Source organism: Alternaria arborescens, assembly GCF_004154835.1.
Source record: "Alternaria arborescens strain FERA 675 chromosome Unknown contig_28, whole genome shotgun sequence".
Taxonomy (NCBI): domain Eukaryota; kingdom Fungi; phylum Ascomycota; class Dothideomycetes; order Pleosporales; family Pleosporaceae; genus Alternaria; species Alternaria arborescens.
The window spans coordinates 199,454-221,136 of NW_021167883.1; the positions used below are offsets into that span (position 1 = coordinate 199,454).

Genomic DNA, 21,683 nt, shown 5'->3' on the forward strand with positions numbered 1-21,683 from the left:
TTAGCTTCCTGTCCATCATGGATCGTTGTGGGGCCTTGTTGAACTTTAAACATTAAATGCTTATACCCTCAGGTCCTTCAATGCGCTACCGCATTACTGTGTGTTGATATTCGGGTCTTGCGACAATCAGTGCGCCTCACATGGCTGTGGGTACAGAACGCCGCGCGAAGAAGACGGCATCTAGACTAGAGCAATCGTTGCTTTTACAGCCCGTTCAAGACACCATGTCTTTCAATCCCCCGAACCATAGCTCTGGGTTTGGTCGTTCCCATGCCGCCGACACAGCTTCCACACCAAGCCCCACAGACCAATCCGAGTCTGTTGCCGATTCTTCCACTGGTCAAGAACCTGCTGGTCAACCTCACCATCACTCGAATAAGAAAAGACGCTCCTCGAAGAGCAGCAAAGCGGGAGAACTCCGCAAGTCCTCATCAACTCCACACATGCGCCATTTAGCACTTGGGAACCCTGGCGACCTGTCGCCGACAAGTAACAAGCCGCGGAATAAGTTGGGCTATCATAGAACTTCGGTCGCATGTGGTAAGCTGAGAAATGAAATCCCATGGTGGTGCATTACTTGATCACTGACTGGTGAGGGTAGGTCATTGCAGACGTAGAAAGATACGATGTCTCTTAGCTCCAGACGATCCTGCAGGCCGTTGCTCCAACTGCATTCGGCTGAAAAAAGAATGCAACTTCTACCCAGTTGAGCATAACCCCGATCTGCCGCATGTCCCGACTATCTCGTCGAAATCTGGTAGCGCAGTACAACCAGCTACACCAGTCGCTACTTCACCTCGGCATAGCGATGCCATGGGCGAATTCCGCACACCATTCTCTGGACCTGCGTCAAACGGTCAACCTCCAAGCTTTGGGTATCACGGCGATCATGAAAGCGACCGTCACCAAGTGCCTGTCGATGGCCGTATGTATTCTGCCATCTCGGTTTTGCAAACGCTAACCAACAAAGTCCCAGTACAGCATCCCTCTTATCCATACCCTCCTCCTATAGAAACCCAGTGGCCATCAGCGAACGGTTTCTTACCTTCATCTACCGTAGCCGAGAGCCCCTCATGGCGTAACTCACCTTCGACAGCAAACTCAGCATATGGCAGTGAGTCAAACGTTTCAGGTGGTCATACACCAGCCGCAATGAGTACGAGCTCGACTATGTCCTATGGTCACCAGGACTCTCATTGGGGTCAGCAACCACCATTCCAACCGCCAACGCGCTCGATGTCATACGGCAACATAGAAGGACTTCCCCAACAATATTCTGGTCAAGGCCTTGGCATTCAGCACGAAAACTACCGACGTACTTCTCAGTATCCATACCCGACTACCATAGACACAAATCCTTCCACAATGCACGCGACCACGGTAGGCGGATCTACGTCAGCACCCCTATCCGCGCCCGTCGTTCCTAATCACTCTTATTACCCAGCTCCCTGGTCATCATACGACGGAATGCCAAACCACGGTCCACCAATGCCTTCATCTGGACGATCAATGAGTGCGCAGTGGTATGCAGAACCGGGACATCTAGATCGGGTACAAGAGGAGGTCACTCCACCAATGGCATACCACCATCAGGGCTTGCCACAGTTCTACTCTGGAGCATAGGCAGATCAGACCAGCAACTGTGCCTAAGTCACGACATTGCCGTTTGCAACAATACAACTTCGGCGGCACTATCAGAGGCTATACACTCAGATTCACATATTCACCATGGTGGCACATGGAATGAATTATTGGCTGCTTAAAAAGCCTTCTGGTGTGGACGCCTCATCGTCAAAAATTATCATTCTTGGAGTTATCCGGCGCGGCACGACTGGTTTCACGATACAGGGTTTGGAGATCATGTTTTTTTTTCATGGACCAATACGTGATCTTGGGCGCTATCGGCATCGCGATTGTTTCTATTTCTACAAATACTCTGTAAGAGGTGGCCCTCTTCATGTTCATTTCAGTTTCGCTTGAGAAGCCTTGATCTTCCATTGCGGCGGTTTCGTTTTCCACTCTCAATCGGCATTTAATCCCGTCTATCACATGTACAAACAGCACCGATTGGACCGCATCTAGAGGAACGCGACATGTAGCTTCTGATTACGCCTCAAGCACATGCGCTGAATTCGATACCCACATCTCAACTAATCGCTACTTGATCATGTGAACACCTCGGTACGTCTGTGACATCAGTTTCCTGTCGTTCACGGTGTGGTGGCGTCCTCGCAAGGATGCGTTACCCGCAAGGTTTCACGGAGAACGCGGAGTGACTAACGCGAAACCTTCTCGTCTAGATTTACACTGGCCACTCTGCAAGGTACAATTGGCGACTGAGCAAGGTACTTCCTTACCATGTTGGCATTCCTGCTTTAGATGCTTTAGATTGTGATTTTAGCCTTGGACATCAGGCATGCTCCCAACGCTGAGTAAACGTAGTCACATTTGAATCACGTCACGGATAGAACACTGGCATACGCTCTACAAGCCTAAATCCATTCACTCATCACGGAATCCTGATGCTCCGTGATTTCCAATACGGTCTATTTCATTAACACTCTTCACGCCAATACCAGCAGTGCAAAGATGGAGATTTTTGTGTCAATTGTATCATGCATAGAGATTACGGACCGGCTATTAGCGAATGGCAGTGCACTGTAGCCGTAGGGCACAGGCGATCATTAAGCAATATAATAGGAGGCATCGTCGTATCCTCGTACCTGCGTCAACGACCTATAAAACCGGATGTTATTACCTCGGCCCTCTATTCTGGCGACACCATGTATAATTTCAGAAGTTACCAGCTGTCAACAAAGTTTCCCATGACGTTTGAGCTATTTTGCAAGCGACGCAGGTATCCCAGGACTCGGAACGACTTTCTCTTCCCAGCCCGAACCTGCGAACATTGCGCAAGCGCCCAGGCCTCCTGTCCAGACTTCTTGAGACTGTCGTATGGGACTCCAGTATCCGAGCCTCGGTCATTCAAGGTTACTGTTGATCCACTTTTTCTAGTCGCTTCTCCAGGACATAAGGAAGCTTGGGCTTACAGTAATCCTCCTTCAATTCCGGGCCTTGAGACATGGCTGCGGAATGAACGGAAATTGCTTTTGCCCTTCTTCCGGTTTTTCTATACGACTTTTTCCCCGCTACCACACAGCCGGGAAGGAGGCCCGTCGACGTTTGCTTCGGAATGGCCCTTGATCCTTTCCGACCTTTTTTTCGCTGATCCTTCCAGGCTGACTCATGGGCTCCAAAGCCTCGGTTGCGAGTCCTCTCGGCGTTCTTACCACAAAAGTGGAGGTGTGCCTGTACGAACTAAATCGGATCAGAGAAAATGAGGTGGGCACTGGACTCAACGCATGGATGCAAAGAGGTGCATTTACTGCTGCTTATTCCCAGCAGCGACTACTGCAGCTGTCGTCAGGGGTCTTCGTGGAGAAATGTGCGTAAAAATCGCTAGTTCGCAGTGAACACGTTAGTCGTATCAAGCGTGGTTACGTACTCGTGGTGCTCAACATGTTCGCAAGTTTCAGCGAGACTGACGAACCACTCAGCAGCTGCGAACCTCATGCACCCAGGTTCTCGACGTTACACAAACGTACACGCACTTCGCTGCAGCCCTATGCGTGAACGACTTACTCGCTGCGCAACGTTACATCATTTCCTGGTGACACAACATCAGGATTTCCTGTAGGATTTGGGGGCGTATCTAGGCATCCAATCGCGCATTTCTCACATGCACAACACTGGAGCACGATTGGTTTGTCCTGTCATGGTTAGGCGTGCTGGCGGGTTGTCTTCCGTCACTAGTACTGTATCCACCCTGATCCTCACCTTCGCTCTGTCCGCACGCGCACACCACTATGCTGTCATCACATTCCACCACGAATACCACCTTGTTAGCGTCGTAAAAGCCGGCCGTTGCCGTGTGACAGTTATCGGCATCTGACCCCTGCAACGGAAGGTCACAACGAGTGTTGCAATCGCAGTCGCGTTCACGCGCTTCTGCAGGGCAAAGAACATCCATGAATGCATGCCAAGTTGGGAACACTACCTTCTACATCGCTCAACTTACGCATATCCAACAGTCAGAGTCTCTGGACTATTACTCATGGAAAATTCACGCGTCTAAAGCCGCGGAGACAGACCCATGCCAGATCCGCCTATCCGTGCTTTCTGTCAATCATTGAGTGCGCACCGTACCTCCCGTTCCGCTTGATCTTGACGCCGTTTCAACGATCCAGGCTCACGTTGCGAGTATCAAGCATCAGCGCATACAGCCATCTTTCTCATGCATGCTAAAAAAGCTACAGAGACATATACAACGACTCGGAGAGCATGCAACCACTACACTTTCCGTCTCTGACCAATAGCCTCTCCCTTGCATCGCTGACCCAACCTTCACGATTGTCAAACAATCTAATCTGCATACTCACAAAGCGGCGTGACTTGCACGTAATGCGCCTATCCTGCACTGCGCCGCAAGGCCGCATCTGCAGCATTAGCCGTCCATCGTCCATGTCGACTGCTACATCCTTCCATCCGATCCGGGCAGGATTCCCGAGCTACGCCCCAATCCTACGTGAAGTAGAACAACAGCCCATACAACATGCATTAGGCACAGGTACTGGACACTGCTGCTTTGGATCCGCTACAGACGCATCATGCGCGTTCGGACCTTTTCGTCCTGCTGCTCGTGTTACCACGTACATGCGCGTGGCATGCACTCCAGAATCTTGGCTTTACGCATGGCGTATTACGCAAACTTACTTCCGCGCGCCATGCGATCCAGGCGTTGGGCTGTTGGAGAGCTAGACGGTTTACGCTTGCTCACGTACTTACACGAGGCGATGATGCGCATGCGCCGTTTATTGTAATAACACGGCTGAACCATAGGGTGGGTAAGATGGATGGTGTGCAAATCGTTCCAAGAATGATTACCATCTTGATATCAGTGAGTGCTGTGGATGTGGAAAGTCGTATGCGAAGATCTTCTCTTCTGCATAATACAGCGTCATCACAACATAAGAGAAAGGCTGTGAAGGTCTTCAGCTCTCCACTCATGCACAATTCCGCCCAACCTTTTTTCCCATTTCCCCCTCGAATCCCTTGCATTCCAAATATCGGTAACGATCAAGTCTAGCGCATATGATTCCAAAGACTCGACGTCAAAAAGAAGGCCCGAATAGCACAAGACACTAGCAGACGTCTGCCAGCGCTTGATATGGATTGGAGACTGCATACTCTTCCACCGGCTGCAATCGTAGCCGGTGCCTACGTTTGACCTAGCAGCCGACGCTTTCTGGCCTCTAGAGATTGATAAATGCTTATTTGAATGTTGAAACGGAGCCATGGAAAGAGCAGGTACCTCATTTGCATATCTACCAATAAGTCTTCGTGACTAGGACGTTCCAAGCACTTGGTGATGCGTGCTGTCGAGTTGATTTGGATGTCCTCAAAAACGAAGCTAGAAATCACGCATGTATCCATTCGTGCAAGCGAGCAGTAGCCTTCACAGAACCCACTATATCGAAGTGAGGTGGTGGAATCCTTAATCCTGGTTGCAAGTGAAACGCGTCCGTAGTCACGGTTCTGCAGTACACTGGAATATATTTCTAACATGAAATCTACTACACTTCGCAGAAGCTTCTATGATATTGTCTAGGTTGTGCGCTGGTATTGCATCAGAGTTTGAGGGTTTTTGTGAATCAGTACTTTGGTCAGCACACTGCCTCCATATACTAGTGTGTTAGATCATTTCGAAACGAACATGAACAGGATAAGACAAAAGAGAAATCACAATGAAAGCCATCGACTCATAGAATAGAAATCTTATTCATGCTCTAATTTAGACATTTGCCGGTATGAAGAAAGGTCTTCCTCACCAAGGCCTGCAGCAGGTCTGACATTTCAGTCTTGACGAGCAGCGTATGTTGTTGCTCTATATGCACTCGCAGTTATTGCAAAGAGTCTGCAGGACATATTTGTAGCATTCCTCACTATAGCATCTCCCTGCAGTGTCCATTGAGTTTTCGCGCGAGGGAGGTACTGCACAAAAAAACCTAGTTCGAGAATGAAGAAGCATCAAGTAGTACTTTAGTAGTATCTAGCGTAGAGATTCAAGGATTCCGATGCTCTTCTGACAATCAGATGGGAGTACAAGAAGAAAGACGAAGCATACATGTGGTCGAGTTCAAAATGGAAGATTACAACAAGGCAGCAGGAGGAGCAGGAAAAAAGAGCTCTTTACGAGGTAACGCATCACAAGCCAAGGCAAGAGTGTCGTAAACGTGCCATGTGTCATTGTTGTGGGCGTTGTTGGCCATTCAGCGCGAAATGTCCAAAACTGTCAAAAATATGTCTTTCACTACTACTACTACTACTACTACTACTACTACTACTACTACTACTACTACTACTACTACTAGCATAGGGGGACCAAAACAAAATCACCCAAGCCCGAGGCTCTATTCAGAACTATGATTGCGCAGTTTCGGTAGCTAGATGGACCGTAGTGGGTTGTAGTAGCAAAAAAGGGGGGATTATAAAGGTATAGTAGGGCCTTCACCCTCAACACCAGAGCTACACCTCTACAATCATTCAGCAAAAATAATTGATTCTGCAAGCCCGACGTGGGGGTCGAACCCACAACCTTGAGATAACCAATCGAGTCTTTAGGACGTGAAAGCTAAGAGTCTCACGCTCTACCGATTGAGCTAGCCGGGCGATTTGAAGTAATCAAACAATTGATGAAAGTTCAGCTGGTTATAATATCTATATCAGCATATTTATTGTAATGAACGGCGATCTTGAGTAAAACTCCTTGTCGGAACGTTTGGCTGGTACAAATTGGCAACGAAGTGGGGTGAAAGGAAAATTCTGCGGTGAGCCCGAACCGGGAGAACCCCGCCTCAGACCCAACCAAATAAAACTTCACTATACTAAAACAACGACTCTCGCCGAGAAACTCGTCTCGAGGTCTAGGTGCGGGCACTAGTGTTCTAGGTCGATCTATAGTACACGTGTGAATACATTCTGCTACACCATTCATAAATGTTGGACGTTTGTATTACAACCGTAAAGGTCTTCTTCACGCGGCCTGATTACAAGTCTGCTTGCTGTTGCATGCTATATTTACTAACCATAAATTGTCTATTGATAATAACCCGACCGCATTTCGTTCCCGTAAGAAAGGTTCAGATCTCCTCATCAAACCTCCAAGTATAGGCGGGACCCAATTGTCTCCACAAAGGACGCCAAATTCGACTGCATGTATGGTCTAACCTAACAGTATATTGTCATCGAGCTGTCTAACATTACATTGTACGCACCGATACTTATTGGTCATTAAGCTATCTTTAACTGACATAACGCCGTGATCTCCAGAGGGGATTGGTCGCATCGTAATGTAAAGTCTACGCATACGATCATACTCTAAGGGTATACAATCCCGATGCCCAATCAAAGACGCAAACTCCTTCTATGGTGCCGAACTCTTTCGCTACAACTCCGCAACATCATCACAAAGTATCCAGAAACTGTCAAGGACAAGTCTCAAAAGTTCATTCCGTCCCAATTGCTTTGCGCCGGCGCTTCATATCTCTCCCGCCGTAACCTATCGTTCTCTTCAATTAACGCATCCCTCTCTTTCTCAATACTCTGAATATACTCAATCGCCGACGACAAGATCATCGCTTTGCTCGGTTTCGGCTGCCCTATCGCACCAGCCTCGTCGCTCTGCCTCAATATCGGTACGGACCTTCTCAGCCTCTCCAACTCCGAGTTGAGCCCTTCTCGATACTTGCGCTCAACCTGGTTATGCGGTAGACGTTTCGAACGCTGATATTTTGTAGTAGTTGGAGAGGTCATGATTTCATTGTCGGTGCTACTACGGTCCATCTTCGGTCGACCCCGCTTCCTCGTGGGGCGTTTGGGAGTGGACGATTCGGATGCAGAGGTTGGCGATGATGGAGATTCGCGCTTCAGCATGTGGGGTGAAAGGGAAGGCGATATGAGCGGTTGCGGCGCGTCTCCACTGAGCGACGAGGGTTGCGACGTTGTGCTTGTAGGGGAAAAGCTGTCTGGTTCGTTCGGTTGGAGTTGCCTCGTATTTATCGCGAAGCTGAATGGATATTGGCCGAGTTGACTAGGGTGTGAATTGAATGCTTGCGTCATAGGTTGTTCGTTGCTTCTTGATGGGATGTTTGTCGCAGAATATGTCGAGCCGAATGTTTCTTGCGCTTTTGATGTGTCGGTAACACCCTCTACAGACGTCAAGGCCTGGTCGAAGAAAGAGTCGGAGTCGAAAAAGGTGTTGAGTGAGTAGTCCGGAGCCGGCTCATTGAGGTAGGGGTTGTCGAAATAGTTCGTGTACGGCATAGTGTTTTGTGGTGGAGAGTGGTCGGTAGGCTCGATCTTGTTTCCCTGCGCATTACTCGGGACGTTCATCAAGACTTTGTTGACTCGTGTATCGAGGGAGGTACTCGTCGGGTGTATGATGGCTGGTGTATCGGTGTCGCTCGGAAAGACCAAGGCATTAATATTATAAGGATACGAGGACGTAATTGTATCGACGATTCGAGAACTGCACAGCCAACAGAGCAGGTAATAGGTCCTTGTGACTTGCTGAGAATCCACCACTAGGATTGACCAGGTTCCGGTGTAGTGGCTCGTCAAGTCAAGATGCTTCCAGTAGCTGTACGGTAAACCCAAAATCGCAAGTGATATGTGGATCCATGTACTCCTCAACCATTATTGGCACGGCTAGCTAACCGTTCCGCATCCGCGAGCTTCACTGAAACATCTGACGCTCAGCCAGGAGATTGAAATTTTAACAAAACTGCGAACGTCGAACGATAAGCACCTCATCGGCGCAGTCCGGTAGGAGCAGCATGTCGTGTAGTCTCGGGACCAGCTCCACTGCGCCGAAAACCGCTTCCCGCGTATGCTCCGACACCGAGATGCCGACGTGACTCTGAATACGCATCGCAAGGACAGCAATCCTCATTTTCGTGCGTATAGCCGAGTGTCACTGTGTTGATCCTAGTTCAAGGCCCAAATTGCGGTATAAGACCGCACAGTAGTCCATAGGCAATGATGCAGGATCTTGCTTCGCTTTTGCGCGGCAAGCTCGGAACCGGTCGCATAAATCACCTCTGACTCCGGATGGATTTCTTCGAGACGATCACTGGGTTGCGTGGTTAGCAGGTACCATTGCAGTATCAAAATCCGTGGGTAGTCGTCAGCGAAGGATTTCCGGATGATGCTCTCTTTGTTATTGATGTACATGAGATGTGTTCTGACGTAAAACGTTGCTTTCTCGACAGCATAAGCCTGTTTTGTCAAGTACTGCATTACATCGTTGTGCGTCAACCGGAAACGGTAGAGGTTCTACCAGAACGCCTGTTATGGTACCACGTTTGGATGCTAGGGTATGCCAACGGGCGTTCCCGCTATTCCTGGAAGCGCAGGGGAATAGTCCGGGCTTAACAAGATGAGTCGAGAAGTTCTTTCGCTGCACATGTGGCTGAGTTAAGATTGGCGTGAGGCGCCTCGTAAGAATGGCGTGATACTGGTCCGACACGATCAAAAGGGGTAAGTTTAAGAGAGTGAGGCAAGGATACCCACAACCCATGCCCATCGCGTTTCTCTGTAATCAACCTCGGTGCACACAACAAGAACAATCATGATTTTGCACGCGACTTCTTTGTCGACGCCGTAAATGGTGTGAGAACATTGAAAGAGAGCGATAGCGTGACTGCGCAGTCGAAGTTGTACGTAAGATTGATCTGCATCAAACGGCATGTCGCGATTTCACACAGGGACAAGACAATGGCGACCTTTCTTCAGCAGCGAAGGTAGTGTTCTCGTTGGTGTACATACATGGTGAAGCTGCTGGTAGCAGCACTGGCGATTTATTAAGGTTACCACTTCCCGACCCCACTACCCCTCATGGAGCGCCAACTGCTCAAGCTTAGAGCTCTAAGTACCCATCATGTCAACCACGACCACATCAACAAAGCCAGGCCATGTCAGGACGCGATTTCTCGTCATCTCGGATACTCACTCTATTGCCCCTGCTGACAATATCGGAAACAATGATGCGTCCTTCCGTCCACCACTGCCTAAGGCAGATGTACTCCTACATTGCGGCGACCTGACCATGATCGGTCTTTTGGAAGAGTATGAAAAGACTCTTGATATGCTGGAGAGTATCAACGCGGATCTGAAACTCGTGATAGCTGGTAACCATGACATCACTCTGGATGAAGAATATTATGCCAGAAAGGGCGAGAACATGCACAGAGGCAGACACGACAAAGACCTACCTGCAAAGGCGAGAGATATGTGGACGGGCGAGAGAGCTAAGAGAGCTGGTGTGACCTACCTAGAAGAAGGAACGCATACTTTCCAGTTACCGAACGGTGCCAATCTCAGGGTAGGCGTATTGAAATACTTCAGCTCTCTTGGAGACTTACAACTTTCAGGTCTACGCATCCCCTTACCAACCAGAGTTCTGCGACTTTGCCTTCCCATACTCCCGCAATGAAGACCGCTACAACCCCTCCCATCAGTGTACACCGAACGCTAAACCCATCGCCGAGAACCCTGTCCCAGACTTCCCCAGCATCGATGTTATGATGACCCACGGGCCGCCTATGGGCGTCATGGACGCGACAACAACGGGAGAGCACGTCGGCTGCGAACATCTCCTACGAGCAGCTCGACGCTGTAAACCCAGACTCTACTGCTTTGGACATATACATGAGGGCTGGGGTGCGCAGAAAGTACGTTGGAACAACAGCGGTCAGCTGGATGTTAAGATTGAAGAGCATATCGAATTCGCCGATGCTGTACCTCTTGATTGGGAGGCAATCATGGACGAGAGGGCTGCGAGTGTTGACGTTGGTCAAGGTAGCGACAACGCGGTTGAGTTTGGACGGGACACGCTGATGGTCAACGCCAGTATCATGAGCGTAACATACAAACCATTGAACGCGCCATGGCTTGTAGACCTGGATCTTGAGCAGGCGTAATCAGCTTCTCGGTGCGAGATGTGAGTGTTTGGATCTAGGATTTTGTACTCGTCAGAGACAACAAGTAGGCATTGATGAAATGACCTAGTTGGCCGACTCATGATTAGGTCATCGCCTTTATCAGAGAATAACTGGTACATGGCAGCGAATTCATGTCCTTAGGTGCATCATGCTACAACAAGATTTCCTGTTTCCTATCGCTGCCTGCGTCGAGAAACGGATATTCAATCAGAATATATTCTACAAACCGACGCAACTGAGCACATACGACCATAGGACACTGAAAATTAGGCTTCCCGTCCGCTCAGCCATATACAAGCAGTGTACCGGCGGATTAGTAGTTAGGTGGGTGACCACTAGCGAATCCCCGCTGTTGTATGTTTTTGTTCATCATTTTTTTTGCTTTGGTTCTCCTTTTCGCATACCTAGCAGCCGTCGTCCTTAACAATAGCCTTCGATACCTCAATCTCGATATCCTTATCTCTTCCGTCTATTATGGTAAAAGCAATGTCTTTCTCGAGAAGCTGGCACAGAATGGACAGGCGCGCCAGTGGGTTATAGTGGTACAAGTATGAGAATTCTGCTGCTACTCATGCATATTGCCCATTTGGCATAGCACACATGCGTACCTAGCAGCACTCCATTTTGCTTCAATTTGGTATCCTACAAATATACTAAGGAAAGAGATATACTCTCCAATCAACCACTAATATCCATCATCGTATATGAAAAACGCTTTTCTAATATGCTATGCTGTCTTCTAATCCATGGGTATGCTAAAGGAAGTCGTAGCGGATACCTTCTGAGCACGATTTGATGGTGCGCAATTGGAAAGACGAGCTTTCTCGCACATGTAATGCATTAGATGATAGATTCCCACAAAGTAGACGCGATGATCAAAACGTGACAGCGCGCATGCGGGTCGATCTCCCGTACCAGTGATGCAATCATGACCACCACCGTTCGAGGCCCGTATCAACGCGTCGAAAACGGCGTACTGTGTACCATTCCCCTCAATTTAGAGATTAATCTTATTTGATTCGATCCACAAGATTTTCATTGTCTCAAAATTCGGACACACAGTTTTCGCCATGTCCCTGAGGATCCCACACGTCACATTGACGCGCTTTGCCCGTGACGTCAGACCGTTTGCCCGCTATATCACAACTTCTGCACCACGACCTTTCCCCTCCTCGCTTTCTACACTCCCAAATCGCATGCAATCAATTGAACGCACGAAACAAATTACCAACCAACTTCAATCAGCTAATCAACAACGCAACTACGCAAACAACATGGCTCCTACCAACAACCCCGAGCTCACGATGGACAAGGTCTTTCCTGTCAAGGACAAGGTCGCCTTGGTCACTGGTGGTGGCTCAGGAATCGGTCTCATGATTACCCAAACTCTTGCTGTCAACGGTGCTAAGGTGTACATCGTTGGAAGGACAGAAGAGAAGCTCGAAAAGGTTGTCGAGGTGCATGGTCAGAACATTGCAGGTCAGGTGAGTTTTCGGCAAACTTTGTACATGTGAGATATGTACTAACGGTTTGCAAACAGATTATCCCCATTGTGGGAGACGTCAGCACGAAGGAGGGCGTATCGAAGATCAAGAAAGAGATCGAGTCAAAGGAGAAGTGCGTGTGCATTCTTGTCAACAACGCTGGTATCGCACCAGGCAAGACCGAGGTGAAGGGAAGCTCTGAAGAGCTAGTCGACAAACTCTTCGATGGCACAACTGAGCAAGAGTGGTTGGACGTGTACCAAACCAACGTTGTCGGCCCCTTCCTCATGTCCACCGCCTTCCTCCCTCTTCTCGAAAAGTCCACCGAGTCGCACCCCGGTTACTCAGGCACCATCATCAATATCTCATCCATTTCGGGCCACATCCGCATCTCACAAGGTCACTTTGCCTACAACTCTAGCAAGGGTGCTGCGATACATTTGAACAAGATGCTCGCGTCTGAGATTGCTAAGAACGGTATCAAGGTGCGAGTGAACTCTATTGCGCCTGGTGTCTTCCCTTCAGAGATGACGACCCAGGAGAGCAGAGATGACAACCAGAAGAGTGAGATGCCCAAGGACCACAAGGAAGGTCTACCTGCGCAGCGACCTGGAAAGGACCAGGATATGGCTGCAGCTATCCTGTTCGCTGTTGGCTGCCAGTACCTTAACGGTCAAACTGTCACTGTCGATGGTGGCTACGCGATCCAGGTTGGCAACTAAGTATATTGTAATTCTTTTTCTACAGTTTCTTCTACCTCGCTCGGATATGAGCTTTACGATGTATGATAGATGGTATGCCGATGCCACACAAGGCAGGCACAGGCTTGCTCAGCCGTAATTCGGACACTGCTATAACTGTTCGAGAATGAAAGAATGAACAAAACGTCCTAATGGTCTAAACATGTTTCCCTGGCAATTGTGTTTGGTGATTGCTAGTGACTAGCTAATGGAGAGACTCATCTAGTTCTGTAGCTGAGGTGTAACCTCGAATTAGTCTCAATTCTGCCAAAGTCAAATGGAAGGCAATCCTACTCTATTGCATCCTTCGATTAGACCAAGCCTCGTTGTGTTCTGTCATCTCAACTGATCACTAGTGACGATCGAAAGGATCTGGGTATGTAACGTGTTTTGCTAGATACGAGGAATATACATAAGAGGAATAGTATACATGTAAGGGAAATTCCTGGTCTGCCACCCCCTGGGTCTCACCGTATTAAATCTGAAATATACAATGCGCCAATAAAACCGAAATGTCCCACATCTCCTTCACTCAGACGCTGATTCTTCCTCATCTGACACCTCCACTTCCGCATCACTCACAACATCACTCAACACCTCGCTCTCCGCGTCGCTCAAACCACTACTCACCGCATCACTTTCAATATCCTCCACAACCTTCTTCCTACCCTTAGCCTTCTTTGCGCTACCACCCTTGACAGGACTATCTCCAGCTCCCTTCCTCCCCCCAGTCCTCTGAACCAGATGATCAATCGGACATCCCTCATCCCATCCCTCGCTGCTTTCACCCGTTATAGCACGACACCTAGGACAGCTCTTCCCGTGCTTAATAAGCAGTTGGTGAAGCGGGTACTTGAGGTGATCCGGAACCCTAACTTCGCAATGTGCATACGTGGAGTTGCGTGTTGGGCCAGCGAAGGTGCCTTTTTTGCCGGGCGGAAGGCCTCTGTCATCGCCTGGAGGCGGTACCCAGCCTAGCCATGAACACAGGCGGAAGACGTGGGTGTCGACTGCGAAGGAGGGTCGTTGGAGGCAAAAGAGAAGCACGCAGGACGCGGTTTTTGGACCAATACCAGGGTATTTGGTCAGCGCGTTGAAAGCGTCGTCGTTGGAAAGTTGGTGAAGATGGTCTAGCGAGACAATGTTCTGGTCCGCCTTCTCAATCTCGTCACGCTTTTCTGGTTCCGCTTCGTTGTTTTCACCCGGTGCCTTGTCTGATGAAGCCAGGAGCTCGTCACGTCGTGCTTGGTTCTCTTCCCAGACCATTTGTAGAATCTTCTTGATGTCCTTGCTTTTTACGTCTGCGAGACCACCGCTCTTGATTGCTTCGAAGATTTCCTTTTGGTCTGCTTGTCGCACTTTGTTCCAGTCTACGCTTCCTTTACCAACGCCTTCTTTCAGGACGCCGAACTTGGCGACAAGACCGGCGAATGCGCGGGACGAGTTCGTGCCGGATGTTGCGGCCGAAAGCCGTGTTCGGATGAGGGCATCAAGGACTGACGGTACTTCTCCACAACCTGAAACCTCGAGAGATGGCGCGGGAATGGTCTTGGGTGCTTCGACCTTACCGTGAACTTTGGAGAGTAAACGGGTCACCTCTTCGCATTCTTCGGCCGTAGGGTGGGGGTAGTTCGGGTATGGCGTATGACCAGGAGTAAGGCCATAACCACCTGTCTTGGCTTTACTCTTCTTGGATGACGCGTCCGTGGTGGTGGTCGCTTTGGCAACGAGGTCGTCGACTTCCTCCTTCTTTGGTTTGGTGGCTTTTGCAGACTTCTTAGGCGTTGCGGACTTCCTCGGCTTCTTTGCTGAAGCTTTACTCTCGGCTTCCTCGTCTTTAACGGGAAGATCCGGAATAGCACCGAGGTTGTGTGGGAGTTCGTTGATGTCTTCTTGTTTTACTGCTGACCTCTTGGCACGTTTTGTGCTCTTAGATGTAACGGGAGCTTTCTTGGTTGTCGCATCTGGCGACTCTTCGATCTTGACTGCTTTCCTCTTTCGCGTGTTACTCGTTTCGGGGGTAGTTGGGGGACTGGACAGTTGTACTGGCTCAGGCACGGCGTCGGCCCTGGCAGAGCTCCTTGTAGCTCGTGCCATGCTTGGTACAGTGGATATGCCGAGTCGATTCGATTCGATCGTCAAGAGGCTTGGGCGCAGTGCCAGCAGTCGCTTATGGGCAAGTCTGAATGCAATGGTGGGGGATTGACGCCAGACAAACGAATTGGAGACGAGTGATAGAAGGACGTCTTCTGAAGTGTCCTGTGAGCGGCAAACGTCAAGCTCCAGGTGAAAGGAAATGGAAAAGGGGAGACTGATGGTGAGGGTGAATGACAGGTATCATGACGTCGATGACGATGATTGGAGCTTTGACCCTTGTCCCCGCCTTAGCGCGTATCTAAAGCACGCGCCGAGGTCCCACTCTGGCGCGAGTCCGTCACCTCTGAGCAGAGCTACCCCACGCACCTCTATCGATACCACCGACATACAACTCCAGACGACTTCATCATGTCCCACAAGGCACCTTTGGTCGTTCCCGCGCTCAAGCGACACACAGCCACTGTCATCGTGGCGCATGGGTTGGGCGACAGTGGGGCTGGCTGGTAGGCTCCGGAGCACTCAACACCATGGAGGTCTAGACACTGAAGGACATAGGATATTCCTCGCGGAGAACTGGCGCAGACGAAGCAAGTTCGAGGAGGTCTCGTTCATCTTCCCCAATGCCCCGAGCATCCCAATCACGCTGGTTCGTCAACCACCCACCGCCGCCAACACACGGCATGGGCGCTGATATGCGACTCTACAGAACATGGGCATGCGCATGCCAGGATGGTACGACATCAAGTCACTGAGCACTCTCGATGACCGAGAGGAAGACGAAAAGGGCATCGTCGACTCCCAGAAGTACTTCCACTCCCTCATCGACCAAGAGGTCGCAAAGGGCATACCCGCCAACCGCATCGTCGTCGGCGGCTTTTCCCAAGGCGGCGCCATGTCACTGCTGTCCGGTGTGACTTACAAAGACCAGCTCGGAGGCATCTTCGGCCTGAGCTGCTACCTCCTGCTGCAGAAGAAGATCAAAGACATGATTCCGACCGAGAACCCCAACCAGAAGACGCCCATTTTCATGGGTCACGGCGACGCCGATCAAGTCGTTGCGCACAAGTGGGGAAAGCTGAGTGCTGACGAGCTCGAAAAGCACGGGTTCAAGGTCGACTTCAGGACTTACAAGTACGTCTTGTGTGTAGCAAGAGAGACATGCCTCTGACAAAGTATAGGAACCTGGTGCACTCGGCCGATCCTGATGAGATCGATCACCTCGAGTCCTACCTCAACCAACAAATCCCCGCCCTCGGCGACAAGTCGGAACTCTGACTGTCGAGTTCCTCCACGCTCGTATCGACCGAAGCCACGACAGCCCTGGTGCTCATCATCACATTGGCCATTGCTTGGTTTGCATGGTACAAGCGTGATGCTGTACTCAAGCCGCACGACGATACAGAGTGGCGCAACCTCGAATAACAACAGGAGGTGCATACTATAATGACTTGGATAAGATGTATGCATCACTTGGAATATGGTCGCAGTAGCCTTGCCTCGTAGGTGCTTCTTTCAACTTCTTAGTGAGCCAAATTCAAGTTGTGTACCTGTATCTGTCGGCTCGCTATCCTCACCCAACTAGAGTCTGTATTATCTAGATACAACTAAGAATCTCTGCCCCACCCTCGTTTTTCTAGTTCAGTCACGTCTTGTCTGTCCGCTAGTTTGATGTTCGTCGGTGAGGTTTGCAAAATTTCTTCCACTGCCCCACTCACCACCACGTCAAGTATTGCAATTACTACCTTTATATTGCTACCATTCCTTCAGTGTTCCATCAAAGTCCGATATGGTCTAGTGGCTAGGATTTGCCGCTCTCATCTCGCAGAGTCAGTTCACTGTACAGTGCCGGCAAGGCCCGGGTTCGGTAAGTTCACTCAACTCAATTCGAGTTCGACTCATCATTCTAACAATTCAACAGATTCCCGGTGTCGGAAACAACCATTATTTTTTTTGATGTTGGTAAGGAATGGGAGGTGGTTGAGGCATGGCAGCGCAGGCCAAGAGAGATATGCTTGGTAGATTTTTGGTCGAGTCTCGGTGGCAGAAGTACCCGAGAATCTCAAAAGCAGAAAGACTGTGTATACTCGCGGCGACATCTTTTTAACTCGCGGTGTGTGTTGCCGCAAGTCTTGATATCATTTGCATGCTGTGCATCGAAAGCTTTGTTGGTACATAGACTCACCTTCAGCGTGTATATATGCGCTAATTGGTGCTTACTGTCATCGTGCATCAAACGCAGTCCTAAAATGTCGGCTACATTGATTACGTCCTCTGTTATTACAATGACTTTGGTCGTGACAGTGCGTACCGTAATGCTCCTGCCACGGATATCGCGCATCCGATGCACCTGCCTCGAATTTCATCATCAGGAGAGGGCCAAGCACTGCATGACCTGACCGAGTTTGCGGTGGCTGCTTTTTCTCTACACCGAGTTCCCCCGCTCAGTACCTCCCACGTGCCTCGTCCATGCAGCGCATCCTCTATCAATGCCTATATTTGGTGCTCGCTACACTCGGCCAGCGTTAGTCAGGCCTCCAACAACGTCATACACTACCAACGCCTTTGCACGGGCAGCGAGCTTGCCAGCAATCATACAGACTACCAGGCTTCCAGCGGGGTCTCGCCTGTCTGCTAAGCTCACGCCTCAAAGCTTTGTACCACGGCAAAAGAGAAGAGTCAGGGGTCGCATCGTGTCCGTCCACCAGCTAGTCAGCTTTTAGCGAGTGCTTAATTTCTTAGGGCTGACCCCCCTCCTGGGTTCCCAACCTTTCGCGAATTCATACCCACATTCTGGCTCCTCACAAAAGGTAACTCTCAAGCGCTCAACGGTTATGCAATGTCGTTTCCTATGACGTTGTAGTTCCCGCCGATCTAGTAGATCACAACATATGCGATCAACAAGCACTGCAGCGGAATCTCCACAATCACGACGCAAAGTCAGCCCTCGACCTCGTGAGATAATGCCGACCTTCCGGATCAGTCTGGCCGAAACATGTCATTGGTAAATTTCCGAGCGCTCACCCTTTGGGAAAGCATCTCATCCGTGCGTTCAGGCACGAGCGCCGTATTTGACATGCGCTTCAGCGTTGGCGCACATGTAGCGCCGGCCTAACGCTGGCCTCCAGCGTCAGTCCATGTGGAGTATGTACGAGCGCCGTAAGGCGACGAGCTTTATTGGATGCGTGCGCCATGGGTCAATACGAGAGGGGGGCTATTATTAAAGAGCTGAGCTGCTGCCCGTGAAACTATTCTTCATCGCAAGGTCTTGTTTCTCAACTTACATCACTTTCGTCGTCGTCTCTCTCGTTTCGACAGTCACTCGCTTCGACCAATTACTCGAATAGCCTAATCATAGTCATAATGCGCTTCTCCGCTTTCGCCCTCTTGTCCCTTGTGTCGGTTGCCTTTGCTGGTAACTGCGGACCCCAGAATGGAAACGCCAAGTGCGCTGCCAACGAGTGCTGTAAGTTATGTCCGGACGACATATTTTCGAAACCCTGCTAACATGCATTACAGGCTCCCAGTATGGCTGGTGCGGAACCACCGTCGACCACTGCGACGCAAAGACCTGCCTCCACCCCTTCTCTGGCGCCTCTTCATCATGCAAGCCCACCCAGACAACAATGAAGACCAGCACAACCAAGCAAGCCACCTCGCCCGCCACCACCTTCCCTACCGCCGTTCCCGAGATCGACGTCTGTGGACACGCCCAAGGCGGTGTAACCTGCCCTGGCGCCGGTGCCAACGGCTACTTCTACCGCTGCTGTTCCTCCGCCGGCCACTGCGGCCCCAAGAACGACATCCAGGACCAGGCTATCTACTGCGGTGGCGGCTGCCAAGCTGGTTACGGAAAGTGCGACAACCAGAAGGCGCCTGCTGAGCCTACTGCCCCCAAGGGTACCTCCGGTGCTGGAGAGACTTGCGGTCCTATTGTCAACAAGAAGTGCGCTGCTGGTCTTTGCTGCTCTGGATCCAACTTCTGTGGCACTGGTGAGGACTTCTGTGGAAAGGCCAACTGGTGCCAGAGCAAGTGGGGAAAGTGCAACTAAGACGTTGGACTCAAAGAAGATTTCAAGATGGAAGAGACATTTATATTAGAGTAACGAAAACACTATTTTTTGGGGAGGAATGTAAAGACATGAGAACCACAGATCATATTCACCTGCGTTACTTGCTTGAAAATCTTTTTCCTTCAACACTGCCTCATTCGATGCCACTCAACGGGTAGACCTCTTCTTCACTAAACCATTCACAGGACAAACACAAGCATGTGCAACAATACATGCCACTATATCACATACGCACGTAGTTGCCACGCTCAAAACAAAACCTCTCCTCCAGAATACCTACTCATGGCAAAGACAGTCCATTTCGAACCCCATACCCCAAACCCAGACTCTGACTACCTCTTCCACGGCAGCGGCACCGTCTTGAAACCTTGCCACATAATCCGCTACATCTACCCCTCCCTCTGTGACTACCCGCCAGGCTGTCTGCGTCTCCAACTGCCATCCAACTCCTCTTCGCGCTCCCGGCCTCAAGGTTCCGGGTCCTGGGGCACCGACGGCCACACTTTTCTTAGCATAACGAACGCGCAGAAACTAGCTCCGCACTCGGCTTCCTTTGCAGAATGGTCAACACGGGAGTTGGAACGGGATAGGAAGAGTAAGAATGCATTGGCGAGGGGCATGGCGAGGATGAGCTTGTATGTGGGTAATACGGTGTTGGAGGCGGGTAAGTTTCAACTAAGGAGAGGCGAGGTTATGTGTTTTGTTGTTGTGAGGAGGAGCGTTGTTGTGCTTGAGGGGGGAGGAGGACATGGGGATAAGAAGGGGTTTGGGAGGGAAGAGGAGAGGTATGTTATCCCGTGTACGGAGTGGAGAGGGATGATGCCACCGATGGTTGAAGGGAAGGAGTACGATTGTTGGTGGGTACGCTTACATGTAAGTGTTGTACTTTGCACTCGTGTGTCGTGATGGAAAGAAGAAGAAGAAGAAGAAGAAGAAGAAGAAGAAGAAGAAGAAGAAGAAGAAGAAGAAGAAGAGGTGGGTAGAGAGGGTAAGGATGAACAACCACGTACAAAAGCTGATCAAGCGCTATCTAGAACCTCTTTCAGGCAAGCTATGATCGGGCGTTTTTTCATGCTCGGGACCAGATGGATAATGTCCTTCAGATGGCGCCGCCGCTAATCAACTGGTACCCCAGACCCGACATCGAAGCACTCGTCACCGTACACCGCGATACTCCACCACCACGCGCACAGGCAAAATACCTAGGCGACGCATGCCCAGCCTGCAGCCGCACCTGGTTCACCGAGAGCGAATATGCGTGCCGCCTCCATTGCGGCCACTTCCTCTGTCTTGAATGCCTAACCCAGCACGTCGATTCAAGTGCCGGACGAGGCAAATTGCTTCCGGGCGAAACCGACCCGCTGACTAAATTCTTCCGCTGCATAGAATGTAAAAGCATAACAGCTCTCCTCGTCGACCGCACCGCCGTGACACGCCCCGACGAACTACACTGGTGGCGTTGGAAAATCTGCATGCGGCGTCTAGAAAAGGAAGCTTCAGAGTTCTGGCTTGTGAGACTCCAGACACTACCGCATAGTGGGTGGTTCCGCGATATACCACAAGACTGGGATACTGATCGGCAGGTCAGGGAGATCAGAGTCCATGTCCGCTATGATGATGCGGTAGCGTTTATGCACGTGCCGAAGAGAGTTTGGGCAATGTTGCCGTATGGATTTAGTTTGGACAATCCTGTGGAGAGTTGCGAAGCGCTGGCGTTGGAGAAGTGTTTGAAAGGCGAGTTGAAGCGCCTTTCTGTTGAGCGCAAGTTGTTCAACACCAAGGAGATTCTGGATCATATGGCGAATGTGGGAAGGGGTGCGTTGAAGCCTGTTGTTGTGGAGGATGTGGGTGCGAGATTGGGTAATCCGGTAACGCCGCCGGGGTATGAGGCGTATCGCGATTTCTTGTGTGAGTGGACTGCGAGAGGGGTGCTCATGTGTCCAATGGGACGGATGCCGATTCTGGAGTTTTTGAGAAATATGGACAAGGAAGGGAACAAGAAGAGGGCTTGGTGGAAGGACGTGCGGGATGTCTTCTTTGATTCGTAGACTGTAGGAATCAGAATTAAGGGTTCACCCTAACGGTATACTTAAAATTTTCTATTGTCACTTTGACAGAGAGACAACAGTGTAAACATTCAGGGTAGGTGTTAACAATTGAAGTATGACTTGGCAGAAACAAGCTCCTTCGTACGAATGACACATTGCTGGATGAATCTCTATATATGCAAAC

At 50.2% G+C, this 21,683-nt stretch overlaps 8 protein-coding genes across 8 annotated transcripts; 6 read left to right on the forward strand and 2 right to left on the reverse strand.

The window, feature by feature from the left end:
• Window positions 1-224: 224 nt before the first annotated feature.
• On the forward strand, window positions 225-1,623 carry AA0111_g9623 (hypothetical protein; the record flags this gene model as incomplete). Its single annotated transcript, XM_028656202.1, has 3 exons — window positions 225-540; window positions 638-925; window positions 977-1,623. 3 exons carry the CDS (start codon window positions 225-227, stop codon window positions 1,621-1,623), a joined length of 1,251 nt encoding a protein of 416 aa, XP_028502791.1.
• A 5,934-nt stretch (window positions 1,624-7,557) lies between these two features.
• On the reverse strand, window positions 7,558-8,382 carry AA0111_g9624 (hypothetical protein; the record flags this gene model as incomplete). Its single annotated transcript, XM_028656203.1, has 1 exon — window positions 7,558-8,382. The coding sequence occupies one exon, from the start codon at window positions 8,380-8,382 to the stop codon at window positions 7,558-7,560; it is 825 nt and encodes a 274-aa protein (XP_028502840.1).
• Window positions 8,383-9,997: 1,615 nt separating this feature from the next.
• On the forward strand, window positions 9,998-11,039 carry AA0111_g9625 (hypothetical protein; the record flags this gene model as incomplete). Its single annotated transcript, XM_028656204.1, has 2 exons — window positions 9,998-10,441; window positions 10,491-11,039. 2 exons carry the CDS (start codon window positions 9,998-10,000, stop codon window positions 11,037-11,039), a joined length of 993 nt encoding a protein of 330 aa, XP_028502792.1.
• Window positions 11,040-12,130: 1,091 nt separating this feature from the next.
• On the forward strand, window positions 12,131-13,266 carry AA0111_g9626 (hypothetical protein; the record flags this gene model as incomplete). Its single annotated transcript, XM_028656205.1, has 2 exons — window positions 12,131-12,544; window positions 12,601-13,266. 2 exons carry the CDS (start codon window positions 12,131-12,133, stop codon window positions 13,264-13,266), a joined length of 1,080 nt encoding a protein of 359 aa, XP_028502842.1.
• Window positions 13,267-13,812: 546 nt separating this feature from the next.
• On the reverse strand, window positions 13,813-15,381 carry AA0111_g9627 (hypothetical protein; the record flags this gene model as incomplete). Its single annotated transcript, XM_028656206.1, has 1 exon — window positions 13,813-15,381. The coding sequence occupies one exon, from the start codon at window positions 15,379-15,381 to the stop codon at window positions 13,813-13,815; it is 1,569 nt and encodes a 522-aa protein (XP_028502841.1).
• A 408-nt stretch (window positions 15,382-15,789) lies between these two features.
• Window positions 15,790-16,656, forward strand: AA0111_g9628 (hypothetical protein; the record flags this gene model as incomplete). Its single annotated transcript, XM_028656207.1, has 4 exons — window positions 15,790-15,884; window positions 15,937-16,027; window positions 16,088-16,512; window positions 16,560-16,656. 4 exons carry the CDS (start codon window positions 15,790-15,792, stop codon window positions 16,654-16,656), a joined length of 708 nt encoding a protein of 235 aa, XP_028502786.1.
• A 2,085-nt stretch (window positions 16,657-18,741) lies between these two features.
• AA0111_g9629 (hypothetical protein) lies at window positions 18,742-19,430 on the forward strand (the record flags this gene model as incomplete). Its single annotated transcript, XM_028656208.1, has 2 exons — window positions 18,742-18,844; window positions 18,898-19,430. 2 exons carry the CDS (start codon window positions 18,742-18,744, stop codon window positions 19,428-19,430), a joined length of 636 nt encoding a protein of 211 aa, XP_028502785.1.
• Window positions 19,431-19,733: 303 nt separating this feature from the next.
• AA0111_g9630 (hypothetical protein) lies at window positions 19,734-21,499 on the forward strand (the record flags this gene model as incomplete). The annotated part of the gene is made up of 3 exons (XM_028656210.1): window positions 19,734-20,312; window positions 20,365-20,439; window positions 20,486-21,499. 3 exons carry the CDS (start codon window positions 19,734-19,736, stop codon window positions 21,497-21,499), a joined length of 1,668 nt encoding a protein of 555 aa, XP_028502852.1.
• Between the last annotated feature and the right edge of the window lie 184 nt (window positions 21,500-21,683).